General features: G+C 44.8%; 1 protein-coding gene across 6 annotated transcripts in view; it reads right to left on the minus strand.

Moving 5' to 3' along the window:
* The window catches only part of APP (amyloid beta precursor protein), a 281113-nt gene extending 275007 nt beyond the window's left edge, over positions 1–6106 (minus strand). For all 6 annotated transcript variants that reach the window (XM_064380074.1, XM_064380073.1, XM_064380072.1 and 3 more), the window contains exon 1: positions 5901–6106. In XM_064380074.1, coding sequence (XP_064236144.1) covers positions 5901–5957 — 57 coding nt within the window. In that variant the 5' untranslated portion in view covers positions 5958–6106. The remainder of the gene's footprint in view (positions 1–5900) is intronic.
* Positions 6107–17021: the final 10915 nt, after the last annotated feature.

Here is a 17021-nt window from a genome sequence, read left to right on the forward strand (position 1 = left end):
AAAAATACAAAAATTAGCTGGGCTTGGTGGCGGACGCCTATAATCCCAGCTACTCAGGAGGCCGAGGCAGGAGAATCGCTTGAACGCAGGAGAATCACTTGAACCCAGGAGAATCGCTAGAACCCAGGAGGCAGAGACTGAAGTTAGCCAAGATAGCACCTTTGCACTCCAGCCTAGGTGACAGAGCAAGACTCCTTTTCAAAAAAAAAAAAAAAAGGTCTCTATCCATGTTGTGTGGAAAAAAGAAGAAAAAACTAGGCCTTTCCCATTTGTGTAAAAATTGCTTATGCTGTTTGCACATTTCTGTAGTGTTCTAAATTTTTCAATGAGCATGAATTATTTTCATTTTTCAAAAAACCAATGGAAATATATAATACATATTTAATAAATAAAAATTTATAACATGTATTCTAAAAATTGTATCTGAGATATGATGTGCTTTTTAAATTTAGGTCAAACTCATAGACAACAATTTGCCAATTTCCTGCAATACTCTTAGCCTTCATTGGCCAATAAGTAAATTAATTTGTCCGTAAGTGAAACATCATATAGATTTTTAACTTTCAACTATGCGTGAAACTTACATATACTTGTTGTACATCAACATCATCATCATACATAGTAGTAGTAACTAACACACAGTGCTTATGCTAGGTCATCAGTTTACATATATATTAACTCACACACTATTTCAAGCATTTAACATCAGTATTAATTCAATCCTCAGTAACTAGAAATCACTCATCCCATTTTACAAAGGAAAAAACTGAGGCACAGACACTTGCCCATGGTCAATAGCTTAAAAGAGACAAAGGCAGAATTTATGCCCATGCACTCCTGCTCTGGTCTGACCTCCTGATTAGTGTGCAATGCTGCCTTCTTTACACACCTGAGAAACACTCAATGACTCAGTGTTACTGGCCTAACATCACGCCTGGCAACAAAATCATTCATTATAAATTGAGAACAACTCTGGTTCTTTCTATAGAGGTGAGATTTTGAAAAACCTCATCTTTCCCATTTTAACTATCTTCTTTCGTTAAGATAGCATGTGTCTCGCAAGGTTCAAGCTAAATCTGTTTCTTCAAAATGTAGCCACACAAAATAAACCTAAATAAAATGACCTATTAGGTTTCTATTTCAGCAGATTTAATACATGCGAATCTGAGACATTCTGCAGCCCTCTTTGAATATTCAGCTAGCTAATCTATTAAGCATCCCTTTTTTGTAAAATTATTAATTGATGAACGTATGCAGGCTTTTAAATTTAAATACGTGAATTTATTCCTAGAGCAATCATTGTACTCCAGTTTTTGCTAAATTTCTACTTCTATACCAGTCAAGTATATCTATTAACCAAGGTTAATCTAAACAGGAAAATTTGCCAAACTTTTTTTCCAAGAAAAATACTAGTGTCCGTAGAGTAATGGTTATGTCTTAAGCTATCCATGCTGAAGAAATAGTTACATAACATGTCCCCCTTCACTAAGCTTTTCACTTGCAAAATCAGCTTCAGGGTTTGAGTTCTCTCTGCTTTTCTTCTTATACAACAATTTTAAAAATGTATATTTTATTGATTAAACTTGCTACTTATTCTGGGGGTGTGCTCATTCCTTTCCCTGCCACCTTCTCTCTTCCCCCACCCACTCACGTGGGTGTCTCTGTACACTGGCTGTGAGGCCTACGGGGTGACAGCATGTCCAAGGGTTTGCAAAAGATGCCATTTCCATCCATCCCCATTCCATACATTTGCATCTGAGCTCTCACTATGAAAAGGAAAAGATATTTTTGTTTCTGTTTTCTTCAGTCCTTTTCTGTCTACAAAGCCAATCTCCTCTGTTCAACTCATTGGAACATTTATACTATGTTATGGAATAGTGTTGCCTGAATCTAGAATCACAAGAAGCCAGTCGAGAGCTTTAAATTTAAAAAAAAAAAGGAAAAAAAAATTTCATAATCAAGCACAGTCAAGTAAAACAGAGAAAGGTAGAAAACCACTAGGCAAAAACAAAACGCAAACAGAAAACGTGATTTTCCCTATCCTCCTCGTTGCCACCCAGGGAATCACTCTGTTCATCGCATACTCCCTCCATCAAGACGGTACTGAAGCTCTCTGGTCCTGCATTCAGCCCCTTACCTTCGACCTCTCAACTCCTTATTTCTAATTCCCTACTCCTCTTGAGAGTACCCTGTACCAGCATCTGTCACTCAGGTGAGAGCGAGAGAGAGAGAGAGAGAGAGAGAGAGATTTAAAGAAAGAGAGACAGAGGTGTGTGTGTGCCTGTCTGTCTGCGAGAGACAGAGAGGAATGTAAACAAATACCGTATATGCAAAAACTTAACCTCCAATCCCCAGACCCGGGATACAAATCTGGGTGGAAATTTACTACTAGGAAATGCTCCAGGATTATCTCTTCTCTCATCCCATCATTCCTATACTTTTCAAATACAGGAAGTTTTCTCTGTAACATATTTACTCAGTATATTACCTAATCTGTACTTTCCTTTTGGTATTTTAGTATATTCTACTTTCTTTTATTATCATGTGCATGCTTTTATTACCCTGCAAACTTCCTGGGAGTAAGGGGAGGGATGAGGGAAGGGGAGGTAATGAGGTATACAAACTAAACCTTACATTTGGGAAGCTTTACATTTAAAATGTACCTGTACAGGTTGATCTTTACATTTGTGATTGACAGAGATTTTAAAAGAAATATATTAACGAGATATGCTTTGTAAGATTCTCAAGGTAATACAATTTGCAGAAACAATGTACATTTCTGCTGAATTTAATGCCCTTCTCACTGATAGTTTAGTGACCACGTGAAAGGCAAATAGTAGCCATGCTTATTTCTAGAATGACTGATAACATTCTTACAAATATCTCTATAGAAAACTCTAGTATGCATAAAAACAGTAACATAAAATAGAGATCCTCTAGCAATAACAAGAAAGACTTAACATAAAAATAACCTCTTCCTTTCCTTCAAACCAGTATTCAGTTGATCACATTATCTCTTTTTAATTTTTTGGAATCAGCCATTCCTAATTTCACCTGGTAAAGGTGCATGGTCCTTTTCATTTCCTCAGTCAGGACCAAGAAGTGTTATTCCATCTAGTAACTTCTCCGCAGTACTAATAGCCTTGCAAGTGCTTTTCAGGAGCCTCTGCTGGTTACGGTGACAAGAGAAAAGCTTCTGCAGTCCGCCAGTTATCACGGTTTCTCACCGATGAGCAAGAACAGTGACTCCTTACAGATCACCATCAAACCTGAGCTTTACTATTCTGTGGGTAGGCTTCTCTTTAGGGCAGTCGGTACTAGTCAGCAGCCATAGCTTTCCATAAACTATAAATTAGCACTACCACAAAGGTAAGATGATTATGATAGCTTAAACCCTCAATAGAAGAAAATAAAACTTAAGAGTAAGCTAGATTTTAAAAAATAAATAAATGTGAGGGTAGTGAAACATCATATAGATTAGGGTTTGTTAAACTCACACCTCTATCAACATACTAGCCAAAATCATCAACCCAGATAATAACCCTGCTTCCCGGCAAGCCCAGGCCCCATTATCATTGCCCTTATTCATTCCCTTTTCACAGCCACCTGCAGCAGACCTATTTTCTAAGCTCTATAAAAGAGAGTCAACTCGTAATTACATCTTTTCAGTGGACACAGAGAGAGCCAGATAAACCACCCTCAAACCTCAGTAGACTGAATTACCTACCCTTCTACCAACACTTTGCAAAATGGACTCGTGAATCTCACCTCCACCCTTTAAAAGAGTTAACAATAGCTAGTGAAAAGGTCCCAAAAGATGGCAGAAAGAGCAAATTAACGCAATTAGACCAAAAACTAAATTCAAATTTGCCTACATGCTTCCTATTTTTATACAGAAAAAAAATACTGTTCAAGAAAGTTACATATTTAAGTTTTCACAAAATCTTCAAAAATAAGGTTATGCTTTTAATTACTTAAATGTATGGTTTTTAATTTGTAGTAAGATCATTCAGGAAAACTGGAATAATTGTACAAATAAATGTAAGTCATGAGAGAAATCAGAATTCTCTTAGTCAAGTGCATTTTTATAAAACATGGAAAACAAAATTATTTAACTCTTATACAATCTGTCTTAACTAGCCCTAAGGTGATTCCTGAGCCACTAGTGGGTAGAAATCAGAAAGGGAAAAGTTCAACGACCTTGCAAATTAGAAACTAAAAAACTGTAACGATGTGATAGTCCGTATAGCCTCAGTGGAATTACAGGAAAACATTCGTCCGGAAATTGCTTTTTTTTTTCTTTTGGAAAATTACTAGGAGGTTGGGGGAAAGGAGGGGAAAAACCGGGAGGAAAGGTTGCAAATGGTAAAATACCAAATAGGAACCCAATAGATGTGAAAAGCAACCTTCTCCGGCCCAAGTGTCATGCAAAAACTTCTAAGCATCTTTAGATGTAAAGAAAAACAGTCATTGTGCACAGGCGTTAGCTGAATGTTCGAGAGTTGGATGAATGGGGAAGACTTGTTATATACACCTAGTGGTGGGTGGATTTCACTAGGCTGCAGCCTCCACACAGCTTTTCTTTGCTGCACTGCAGAGGCGCCATCTTCTCCGTCTTAATCTTCACTCAATTCAATCCTTTTATCTGCACCCTAAAAAAAAAGACCCTTCGGACCCTCCCCAGCATCGTGTGCCCCCAGGGGAACTAAACCAGAGTCCCCAGAACTGCCAGGAAAGAGGCCGCGCCTTAATCAGACAAACGCCTCCTTGGATGCACAGGAGAGGAGAGCCCTTGCCTCCCCACCATCCGCCACTGCCCTTTCCAGACGCACACCCCACTCTCCGCGTATTTCCTCCCCGCCAAGGACTTTACAGCCCAGCACAAAATTAAGCCTTGGAGGTGATCCGAGGGTGGGAAGTAGAGGGGCCCCGAGGCTTCGCCAGACGCCCCGGCAGAGTCTCTGCCCCACTCCGGGGTGGACGCGCAGCGCCGGGTAGGGAGCGGGGCGGGAGCCTTGGTGGCGCAAGGAGACTATCGCGGCTCGGCCCACGGCGCCCGGGCTGGCGAGGGCGGGGTGTCGCGGCTTTTGTTCCCGGGGACCTTCGGCCTCTCAGGCAGAAGCTGAGGGTGCGAGGGAACTCCCCGGACGTCCAGGCTTGGGAAAGGCGCCGGGTGGCTATGGGTCTCCGACCCCTCCCATTTCTCACAACTTACACAAAAGGGAGACGCGGAAATGCACAAAGTTTGCCTGCAGAAGGCGGAGAGCGACCCCGGCGCCGGCTCGGGCTAGGGTCGCACCCAGGCGGCCGCTGCCAGCAGCCGTAGAGGAGGAGGAGGTTCGGGCAAGGAATGGGGGTGGGGGTGAGAAGGGAAGGTGAAACGAGGCGGAGAACGCAGGGAAAAGGGAAGGGCCCCTAGCTTCCCGGGCTGTCCCGACTCCTCCTCCTCCCCAGGGCCCAAGAGAAAGGAGAGGGCGGCGATTTAAGAGCAGAGGACTGGCTTCAGGGACGCTGCGTTTTCGGTTTTCCCCACGTGCTCCTTCTCCCTTCCCCCCATCTGGATGTCTCTCGCCTCCCCCGGCCACCGCTTCCGAAGCAGGGACTGAGTCGGGGTCTGGGCTCAGGGTGGCCCCCTTCCCTTCTCACCCCGGGCTGGCGCGGAACCAGGGACCCTAGCGCCTCGCCCGCTCCTTCTCCGCGGGCTGGAGCGCGCGTCCCTGGGGCAGGGCTGGGCCGAAAGCGGGGATGCGCTGGACGTCCGCAAGCGGGGGCGGAGAGGAGAGGGGTTTCGTTGAAGGCCACCAGCTTCTCTGGATTAAAGACTTGGGTTAAGGACTTGGGGGATAGGGTCCCCACCGTGCCCGCCTGCCTCCCCCCGCCTTCCGAGGCGCGGCACCCACCTCTAGCGCCCGAGCCGTCCAGGCGGCCAGCAGGAGCAGTACCAAACCGGGCAGCATCGCGACCCTGCGCGGGGCACCGAGTGCGCTGCTGTGCGAGTGGGATCCGCCGCGCCCTTGCTCTGCCCGCGCCACCGCCGCCGTCTCCGGGGGCCCCTGCGCGCGCGCTGCTCTGGGTGCTCTCGCCTACCGCTGCCGAGGAAACTGACGGAGCCTGAGCGCGGCGGCGGGGCTAGGAGCCAGGCGAGTCAGCTGATCCGGCCCATCCCGCTCGGCACCCGAGAGAGACCCCTAGCGGAGCCGCCGGGGAGCTGCGCCTGCCCGCGCCGGGAGGGGCCTGCGCGCCCCGCGCGCCCCGCGCCCACAGGTGCAGCGCCCTCGGCGCCGCTTGCACCCCGCGCGCCCCCCTTCCGCTCGCCGGCCGACGGCCCACCTGGCCTTCGGGAACGGTGGGAGGGAGAGTCTGGGGCCAGGAGAGGAACGGTGCAGAATCAGGGAAAGGTGAGTCCTAGGACGTTGGGGCTCTAGAAAAGTCGGGAGCGTTACCGCTCGTCCCCGTGAGCTTGAATCATCCGACCCCGCAGGCCTCCCAGGAGTGTCGTATAAAGGACTGCTGCTGGGGTGCGTTTTTATCCGTATTTCTTTTTTTGTCTCAGTTTGGAGAGGTGGGGCAGACGTTTCTGGAAGAGAATGGGAACCAGCGAAGCTTAAAGGAAATAAGATTTTCTTTGCTTGAGAGAGAAAAAGCCTCAACCCCCCCCCGCCCCGCCCCATGTCAAAAGCAGCCACGAGCAACCTGGAATTTCTATCTTTAGAATGAACCAAAGGAAAAAGGCTCAGGACCTGGCAAAGGAGCGGGCAACCCATTTCCTTCTCTCCTTGAAAGCGGGGTTCAGGGTTTGGGTTTTGTTTCTTATATTTTTGTTTGTTTTCGTTTGGTTTTGTTAAAGGGGGCGGTCAGCATGGATTTTGCGGTAGGTTGCGGGGGGTCTTTTTTTTTAAGGCAGGTAGGTAACATCCGTCTGAGATGAGGCCGAAAGAAAAATGAGGAGAGATTATTCGTATTCGACCCCCGAAAATGAGGACTTCTGACCTCAAACTGCTTTTGTTCTTCATTGTGTCTGTCCTAAATTACAGAAATGAACCTTCTGCCAACGTACTTTCTCTCCTGGATTAAACACAAACCGTCCACTTCCCAGTGTCCAGATAGTCTAGAATGCTCTAGAACTTCCCCGGATGTCTCCCCTGCTCTTGACCTGAAGCCGCAGTCACCAAGCCACAGTCCCTTCCACATAGGGCTTGGAGCGAAGGACTGAAGCAGGAGTGCACTGCAGCCTGCCTTCTTTCCCTTGCTCACTGCGCTGACAAGGGTACCTAGGCCGGAGAATGATGGCTCAGCCAAGGGTGTGCAGACTTCCCTCCTGGGAAGTCATTTCTGTACCAGCTCCCCTAAATGTTGTCCTATGTCTTCCCTGCACTAGGCATTCAGTCTTGACCCTTGGATTACTTTTGCCCCTGAATGTCCTTTGAATGTCCTCAACAAATAAGGACAAACATTTGTTGTCGTGCAATATTTCTTTATACACTTCGTGTCATTTACTTCCTACAAAAGTCAAAGAGGCTGTTACTATTATTATTCCTATGTCTACATCAGGAAATTGAAGCGAATGAACTTCTCCCAAATCTAACAGCTAGATTTGGGAGAAATCTAACTTCTCCCAAATCTTCATGTCGCTAAGTAAGTGACGTGAAGTTGGAACAACAGGGAAAAGCCTGAAGTGACGGGACAAACCCAGTTGTTCGCTTTCTGCACCACATTTACCCACAATTCGCTATTTGTTCCAGTCCATCTGAGCAAAGAAAGCAAGAAAGAAGGTACCTGAGTGCAAAAGAAAGGTGGCTCAAAGCTACAATTCTTGCAGGATCCATTGCAAAATGAAAATGTGAGACACTTTGTTACAAAATTAACAATTTTAAGGACGAAGTGGTGGCTCATGCCTGTAATCTCAGCACTTTGGGAGGCCCAGGTGGGCGGATCACCTGAGGTCAGGAGTTCTAAACCAGCCTGGGCAACCTGGCAAAACCCCCATCTCTACTAAAAATACAAAATTTTGCCGAGCATGGTTATTCATGCCTGTAATCCCAGCTAGTCTGGAGGCTGAGGCAGGAGAATTGCTTGAACCTGGGAGGCAGAGGTTGCAGTGAGCCAAGATTGTGCCATTGCACTCCAGCCTGGGCAATAGAGCAAGACTCTGTCTCAAAAAAAAAAAAAAAAAATTAGGAATTTTAAAACGGCAATGGCAGAGCATTAAACCGAGCATGGGGCTCCTCCCACCACAGGGCCTATGAGACTACCCAGGGTTGTATGCCCATGAAGCTAGCCCTGGAAAGGAGGAGGCAGTTTTAGTTTAAGGGTAAAGGACTTTTTTTTTTTTTTTAGACAGAGTCTTGCTCTGTCACCCAGGCTAGAGTGCAGTGGCACGATCTCAGCTCATTGCAATCTCCACCTCCCAGGTTGAAGCAATTCTCTGCCTCAGCCTCCCAAATAATTGGGATTACAGGCACCCGCCACCAAGCCTAGCTAATTTTTGTATTTTTAGTGGAAATGGAGTTTCACCATCTTCTCCAGGCTGATCTTGAACTCATGACTTCCTGATCCACGGGTCTCAGCCTCCCAAATGCTGGGATTACAGGCATGAGCCACCACACCCGGCCAAGTAAGGGACTTTTATTGAGCATGAAATTCAAAATTGTGAAGATGAGATCATAATCTATAAAAATTAAAGCTCTTAGATTTAGCAGTTTCTCTTTCCGCTGTTAAAATTCACCACACTGGGCCGGGCCCGGTGGCTCATGCCTGTAATCCCAACACTTTGGGAGGCCAAGGCAGACGGATCATGAGGTCAAGAGATCAAGACCATCCTGGCCAACATAGCGAAACCCCGTCTCTACTAAAATACAAAAATTAGCAGGGCATGGTGGTGCATGCCTGTAGTCCCAGCTACTTGGGAGGCTGAGGCAGGAGAATTGCTTCAACCCAGGAGGCGGAGGTTGCAGTGAGCCGAGATTGTGCCACTGCACTCCAGCCTGGCACCTGGTGACAGAGCAAGACTCTGTCTAAAAAAAAAAAAAAAAAATCACCACACTGACATATTCCGTGGTCAAGATGTTCCTGGGGGAAGATGATTTGCTGCTGATTGTATCAGAATGATGGACGTTGCCTGCATGTCCTCAGGTTCCTTCACTCCTCAGAGATCCTGATGGCTTTTTGCTTCTTAGCTAGTAGCTCTGTTCTGCATTTAACGCTGTTTCCTGCCCTGAGGTATCTTCCAGATCCTCAAGCAGGAAATACAGGAACATCCCTAGTTAGAACCCTACAAAGCTGGGGAAGTAACCAACAACCACTTGTCTGCTGGAATTCCTACAACAACATCCCCATCCTAGGTTAAAGTGTCTCCATTTGTGAGATATTCCCTGGCTCTCCAGACAGTGCATTCTATTTTTGGGCATTTCTGGTTACTAGAATGTTCTTATCCCATTTAAAGCTCACATCCCCCGCCTTTAAACTCCCACTCAGATATCCTTGTATCCCCAGTGACCAAGAAGAATAATTCTTTTCCACACTTCATATCTTTACAAATTTGCCAACAGTTTTCATGCCACTTCTTCTTCTAGAGTCTTCTCTTCACAAGGTAAAACAGGCCCTTCTTTCGACAGTCGCATAATGGCCTGGATTCTGGTTCCTTCCACACCTTGGCCATTCTCTTAAGTGTGTTCTGGTTTGTCTGTGTCTTTTTACAGTACAGTACAGTACAGAGTGCTCTGACTGCTGCAGCATGGGAGATGCTGCCCACCTCTGCCTGGAGCCTAATGTGGCATTTGACTGTTTTAGTTACTGCATCCCACTGCAGACTCCAATTGGTCCGGATATCCCAATTCTATTTTATGCATAGTCTCCCGGGCCACATTTCTGTCGTCGCGTGTTTGGCTGTTATCTGTGCCCCACAAATATCACCAAAAGCAATCGTTAAGTCTGAGCCAGATGAGTCCTGGATTCGTTTCCTAGAGCTGCCATAACTTACCATAGACTGGGTGAATCCAACACCAGAAATGTGTTTTCTCACATTTCAGGAGGCTGGAAGTCTGAAATCGAGGCATTGGCTGGGTTGGTTACTTCTGAAGCCTCTCCCCTTGGTTTGCAGATGGCCACCTTCTCCCTGTGCTCTCACAGGGTCTTCCTTCTGTGTTTTACTGTGCCCTAATCTCCTCTTCTTTTAAGGACACCAGATACTGGGTTAGGATCCACCCTCATGACCTCATTTAACCTTCATTACATCTTTGACCTTATCTCCAAATATAGTCACATTTTGAGGTACTGTCAGGTTAGGACTTCAACATATGAATTTTGGGGGTGGGGGTACATAACAAGTCCTTATTTAGAACAGCTAAGACTTACTCTGTAATCCTATCACTCATCTTTGGCCTTTATTTCCAGTGACCAATAGTTCTTTCATTTTCAGTTTGAAGATCATTCTGCTCAACAGAAAAGGAAGAAATGGAAAACATCTGCTTTCTCTCTGTCCCCTTTGTCAGCCTTGCATCGTGATCCCCATGCAGCTGCCCCTTCGTCAGCCTTGCATCGTGATCCCCATGCAGCTGCCCCTTCGTCAGCCTTGCATCGTGATCCCCATGCAGCTGCCCCTTCGTCAGCCTTGCATCGTGATCCCCATGCAGCTGCCCCTTCCTCAGCCTTGCATCGTGATCCCCATGCAGCTGCCCCTTCCTCAGCCTTGCATCGTGATCCCCATGCAGCTGCCCCTTCGTCAGCCTTGCATCGTGATCCCCATGCAGCTGCCCCTTCCTCAGCCTTGCATCGTGATCCCCATGCAGCTGCCCCTTCCTCAGCCTTGCATCGTGATCCCCATGCAGCTGCCCCTTCGTCAGCCTTGCATCGTGATCCCCATGCAGCTGCCCCTTCCTCAGCCTTGCATCGTGATCCCCATGTAGCTGCCCCTTCCTCAGCCTTGCATCATGATCCCCATGTAGCTGGCTTACCCCTCCCGCAATCCTCAGGCTCTGAAAAGAAAGAAAATGGCCTTTTATACTTTCCTTTAGAAAATTTTGTCAAAGCTTAAACATTGACATTTATTGACACTTAAAATCTGTGTTGGTTTACTAAATCTGCCATTACAAAATATCACAGACTGGGTGGCTTACACCAGAGACATTTGTTTTCTCACAGTTCTAGAAAAGTCTAAGATGAAGGTGCAGGCAGGGTTGGAATCCTCAGAGGTCTCCTTGGCTTGCAGATGGCTGCACCCTTGCTAAGTCCTCCCGTGTTCTTTCCTCAGCACAGGTACGTCTGGTATCTCTTTCTATGTGTCCTCATCTCCTCCTCTTATAAGGATACTAGTCAGATTATATTAGGGCCCACCCCAGTGGCCTTAATTTAATTAGCTCTTCAAAGGCCCTACCCAAATACAGTTATGTTCTAAGGTACTGGGGGTTAGGGATTCCACATATGAATTTTAAGGGAACATAATTCAGCCTATAACCGAACCCTAAAATTATTCTCACATTTTAAGCTCCTCTCATGTCCATCCTTGTGAGTGGATTCCTTCTACATTTTGTTCATGTCCTTTTGAAATCAGAATGCTTCCTGGATAACTAGGATATTTCTTTAGCTGCTTCCTAGTTGAATATATGGATTACTTAGCTACTGCAGACTTTCGGTAGTGTTGGGAATTACCATGCTTTCAGCGAAGGTGTGACCTTGCTGGGTGTCATCTACGTTGGCAGACGCGGTGATGTGTTTGAGAGTTTCATGTACCTCTTAACCTGTCCTTCCTTCCAGAACTCTATGCTGACTCCTCATCAAAGATCAGAATTAGATCCCGAATTGCATTCATTATTCATTCTTATCTCTTTTTACCTTGTCTAAGACAGAAGGACATTATTAACTTCTTTATCTTAATGTCAGCCTTCAATATCTACAGAAGTCTAAACTGTAAATAGCATTGAAGCATAATAAAATTCTTTCCCCCATTGATGGACAGTTTTTTACTTAGTAAGATTCTTTCAATCTTTCTTTTTAATGAGTAGACATAAAGAAATGCATAAATAAATAATTATCAACTAACATACCCACATTTAACTACACATGCCTAACAGACCTGAATATAGGCAGAGGATGTGACATTTCATTTATTGGTCTTTACTTCAGTACATCTATAAAGTATTTACATATTTTCTTAAAAATAAAATAATCTTAAAATTAGTCCTTCTCTGTAATCACTACATAAAACTGCTTTAGAGACAGCCTTCAGATCAACTAAATGATATTTTACAAATGGGCTTAGGTACTTCAGTAGGAACTCTATGGAACAACAAAATTCACTGTTTAACCAGGGACCAATCTTGGCAGCTGGCTTCCGTAACTTGTTTGGGGAATGTAGTAGTAATTCCAAGGTTGCCTCAAGGACTAATGCAAAAGAGCATTCCTATATTTTATAGAATAAAAAGGAAGAACAAGAGAGGAGAAAGAAATAGATAGATAGTGCATACCAACCCCAGAGGTAGGGGGTATGAAAATCAATCAAGTAGCCAGAAGATTTAATGGAGCCATGTAGGTATCGCATTAGTTCTCTTCCTTAGGGAACTTTGGATCCTAGGGCAGCAATATGCTCTGGTGGAAAGAACTCAGACATTGAGAAAGCCTGACCACTACAGTTTCTGAAAAATGCTCCTTTCATTAGGAGGTGTAGTGATGAATCGGGAAGGCACCCAGCACGGTGCCTGGTTTACCAAAGAAATCAGTTCTCTTTTCTTGAGAGAACAACAATTCATAATAGCTGTCACTTAAGTGACCAGCATAATTCTGGCTTTGAGCTTGCATTGACTTTGCCAGGGGATGCCAGTTCAATGGTTCTCAACCCTGTGTGTTTTTTGTTGTTGTTGTTTTTGTTTTGGTTTTTTTGAGACACAATCTCGTTCTGTTGCCAGGCTGGAGTGCAGTGGCACAATCTGAGCTCACTGAAACCTCTGCCACCCGAGTTCAAGCAATTCCCCTGCCTTAGCCTCCTGAGTAGCTGGGACTACAGGCGCATGCCACTACGCCCAGCTAATTTTTTGTACTTTAGTAGAGGCAGGGTTTCACCATGTTGGCCGGGTTGGTCTTGATCTCCTGAGCTCATGATCCGCCCGCCTCAGGCTCTGAAGATGTTGGGACTACAGGTGTGAGCCACCATGCCTGGCCAACCCCATGTTATTTAGTTGGATTCCCTAAGTGATGTTTTGCTAATAAAAGCTCCAAATTTGTGAGTGATTTACTCTAATAAATAAATTGATAAAATGGCACAATTTATTAATTTGATTAATTAATTAATCATTAGCAGTGGTATGATTTCAGTTCACTGCAACATCTAGCTCCTGGGCTCAAGTGATCCTCCACCTCAGCCTCCAGAGTAGCTGGGACTACAGGTGCATACCACCACACCCAGCAAATTTTTTGTAGTTTTTGTAGAGATGGGGTCTTACGGTGTTATCCAGGCTGGTCTTGAACTCCTGAGCTCGTGATCCACCCTCTTTGGCCTTCTAAAATGCAGGGATTATAGGCATGAGCCACCATGTCTGGTTGATTTGTTCTTATTTTAATTTAACTGAAAACAACTCAAGGTTACCGTCATGTCAGGCTACTGTCATTTGTATTCTAGTATCTCTCTTGAGTGTGGGAGAAAGGGATGGAGCTGTAGCTAGTTTGCTGAGAACTAGGCAAATCCCTGACCACACCCTAGGGAGTGTGCCAGGTATGTGAAAGATATGCGTCCTGTTTTCAGATGGCACAGTGCTTGGAAAGGCTGCTTGCCGGAGGTGTTGAGAGGATGCCACTGGGCTGGTTCTGCATAATGGAAGACCACATCATATGCTCTGGGAGAGTCACTCCCCAGAGCAGCTGCAGGAAGTCACAGCTCTGTGGCCTGGGATCCTTGCCAACACTGAATACTAGCAATAGACATTGAAGTTGAGGGGATATTACGCTTCAAGGCAGCTAGGTCTCTTTTTCACTAGTCAGATCATACCTGGGGATTGTCTTTCATGTCCTAGAGACTTTGATGAGTAACTTGACTTTTTCAATCCATGTATGTATATGGATATGTATGACTCCATTGTGTGACACGGGCCCTGTAGGGCATGAAACCCAACTTGTCCTTCCCTCTTTGAAGAGTGAAGGCTGGTGGCCAGAGAAGCATTACCTAACCTAAAATGAATGGGAACATTACAGTCTGACAAGCCTTGAGTATTCAGGTTCACGTCACGTAAAGAAACAACATCCTGAATGATGAAACAAATGCACAAACCAACCAACAATTTGTGATCTGTGATATCAAAACAGACACCCCTTTATCACCCAAGGTGGACTCCAAGGTTAAGGAAACAAAGTTACTTACAGGGTGAGGGTTCAGGGACTGGCAGGCGTGACCAATTTCTCAATGTGTATGGCTCTAAACTCCCTAATAATAGAAACTATCAGACCCATCCTGTGATTTACACCCCAGACCACTACAACTCTGATTGGACTGAGGACCAGCCTTACAAACATTCTTTTTTGATAGGCAATTGCAAACCTTAATCCAGTTTCAGCCAGTTTATAAAGGCTGTGCACAAACTGTCTTTGGGTCCTGTAGTTCACCTTTTGATGTAAAGTGCCAAATTCTACCTCATTTTAACACTAAAAACCCTGCCCCAAAGTGTACAAGAATGTATATCACATACGTGTTTACCCATTGCCCATGCACTCAGCTCCCCTCATAAATATGTATATCTTTTCCTCTAAACCTGCTGAATATGTATGACTCCATTGTGTGACACGGGCCCTGTGAGGCATGAAACCCAGCATGTCCTTCCCCTCTTTGAAGAGAGAGCATATTTAGCACATGCTGAAGACTATGTCTTCCAGGTTTGCAAACTAATATTGCCAGTAAAGCTCTCCCTTCTATTATTTAGCCATCACGATGGTCTTTTGGATGATAAATTCATAAAAGCACCATAATTATTCAATATACAACTTTGTTCCTGAGCAAACGCCCAACTTTATCCCTCAAATAACATGTTTGTCCCATGTGTAATTTATTCAACTAACGTAAACATAAGTATTAAAAATGAAAATGTTGAGTATTGGTGGATTCATAAAAAATTTTTATATTCTCACTTTGGGTGGGATTTTTTAAAAAACTGGTACATTTGCTCCCATTAGGAGCTAATGTTTATATGAGAAAAATATCTGGGCAAAAAAAAAAAGCATAGTAAAAAAAGAAGTACATTAGAACACTTTAGTGTAAACTATTTCGGCACATAGGTGAATTCATCAGAAGAAAATTAAGGATCAGGCATGGTAACTTGTGCCCATAATCCCAGCATTTTGGGAGGCTAAAGCAGGAAGATCACTTGAGCCCAGGTAGTTCAAGACCAGTTTGGGCAACAAAGTGAGACCCTGTCTCTACAAAAAACTAAATATATTTTTTAAAATTTAAAAATTTTGTCCGGGCATGATGACTCACACCTGTAATCCCAGCACTTTAGGAGGTCAAGGTGGGTGGGTCACTTGAGGTCAGGAATTTGAGACCAGCTTGGCCAACATTGTGAAGCCCTGTCTCTACTAAAAGTACAAAAATTAGTCGAGTGTGGTGGCAGCCATCTGCAATCCCAGCTAATCAGGAGGCTGAGGTAGGAGAAGTCCTTGAATCGGGAAGCACAGGTTGCAGTGAGCCAAGATTGCACCACTGTACTCCAGCCTGGATGACAGAGCCAGACTCCATCTGAAAAAAATAAAATAAAATAAATTTAAAAAATAGTCCGGGTGCAGTGGCTCATGCTTGTAATCCCAGCACTTTGGGAGGCTGAGGCAGGTGGATCACAAGGTCAGGAGATCGAGACAGTCCTGGCTAACACGGTCTACTAAAAATACAAAAAAAAAATAAACAACAACAACAAAAAAACAGCTGGGCGTGGTAGCACACGCCTGTAGTCCCAGCTACTCTGGAGGCTGAGGCAGGAGAATCACTTGAACCTGGGAGATGGAGGTTGCAGTGAGCCAAATTCGTGCCACTGTACTCCAGCCTGGTGACAGAGTGAGTCTCCATCTCAAAAAAAAAAAAAAAAAAGAAAAGAAAACTATTTTAAAAAGAAAATGAGAGTTACAGACCTGTAACCTTGGAAGGGTGAATAAGGGACATTCAGAGCAGTTTTTGTTTTTGTTTTTGTTTTTGTTTTTTCAGGGTATGCGATAGCAACTATTAAGAAAGAAGAAAAGGTGGATGTTCCAAGGAGAAACCATGTAAATACATCAAGAGTGTTCATGATGGGGGTGGTGAGTGGGAGTTAGCTATAGGAAAAGGGTTTTTCTTTTTCTTTTTTTTTTTTTTTTTGGTGACAGAGTCTTACTCCGTCACCCAGGCTAGAGTGTGCAGTGGCGCGATCTTGGCTCACTGCAACCTCCACCTCTTGGGTTCTAGTGATTCTTCTGCCTCAGCCTCCCGAGTACCTGGGATTACAGGCATGCAACACCATGTCCGGCTAATTTTTGTATTTTTTAGTAGAGACAGGGTTTCACCATGTTGGCCAGGCTGGTTTTGAACTCCTGACCTTAAGTGATCCACCTGCCTCAGCCTCTCAAAGTTTTGGGATTACAGGTGTGAGCCACCACAGCCAGCCAGGAAGAGATCTTCATGTTAGAAGAGCTGAGGAATTTAGGTCAGATGGAATGGGCAGCGGTGGGCAACTACTCGCTAAGATTTCCCAATCATAATCTGACATTTTAACATTTCTAGAGGTTTGTCCATGGGGAAAGGACAGGGAGATTTGGAGGATGAAAAAGTTGAGATCAAAGTTGAGATCGGGAAGAGAAGAAAGAATGTGCTGGAGGTTCCAGGAATGACCATAGATAGGATCTGTGAAAAGCTTTGAAAAAAATCACAAGGCCACTTATTACTAACAAAGATGCCTAAGTATTACGGTGTTACAGTGTGTCAAGGTGAGGACATACAGAGGGGCTCTCTGAATACTCATGAGTTATATTGGGTTAACATTGCATGTCACAAATGAAAAGGTGAGAGAATAAGGAAAAGA

The sequence above is a fragment of the Aotus nancymaae genome, unplaced genomic scaffold, assembly GCF_030222135.1.
Source record: "Aotus nancymaae isolate 86718 unplaced genomic scaffold, 86718_ANA_hifiasm-v0.15.2.pri h1tg000022l_1, whole genome shotgun sequence".
Lineage (NCBI taxonomy): Eukaryota > Metazoa > Chordata > Mammalia > Primates > Aotidae > Aotus > Aotus nancymaae.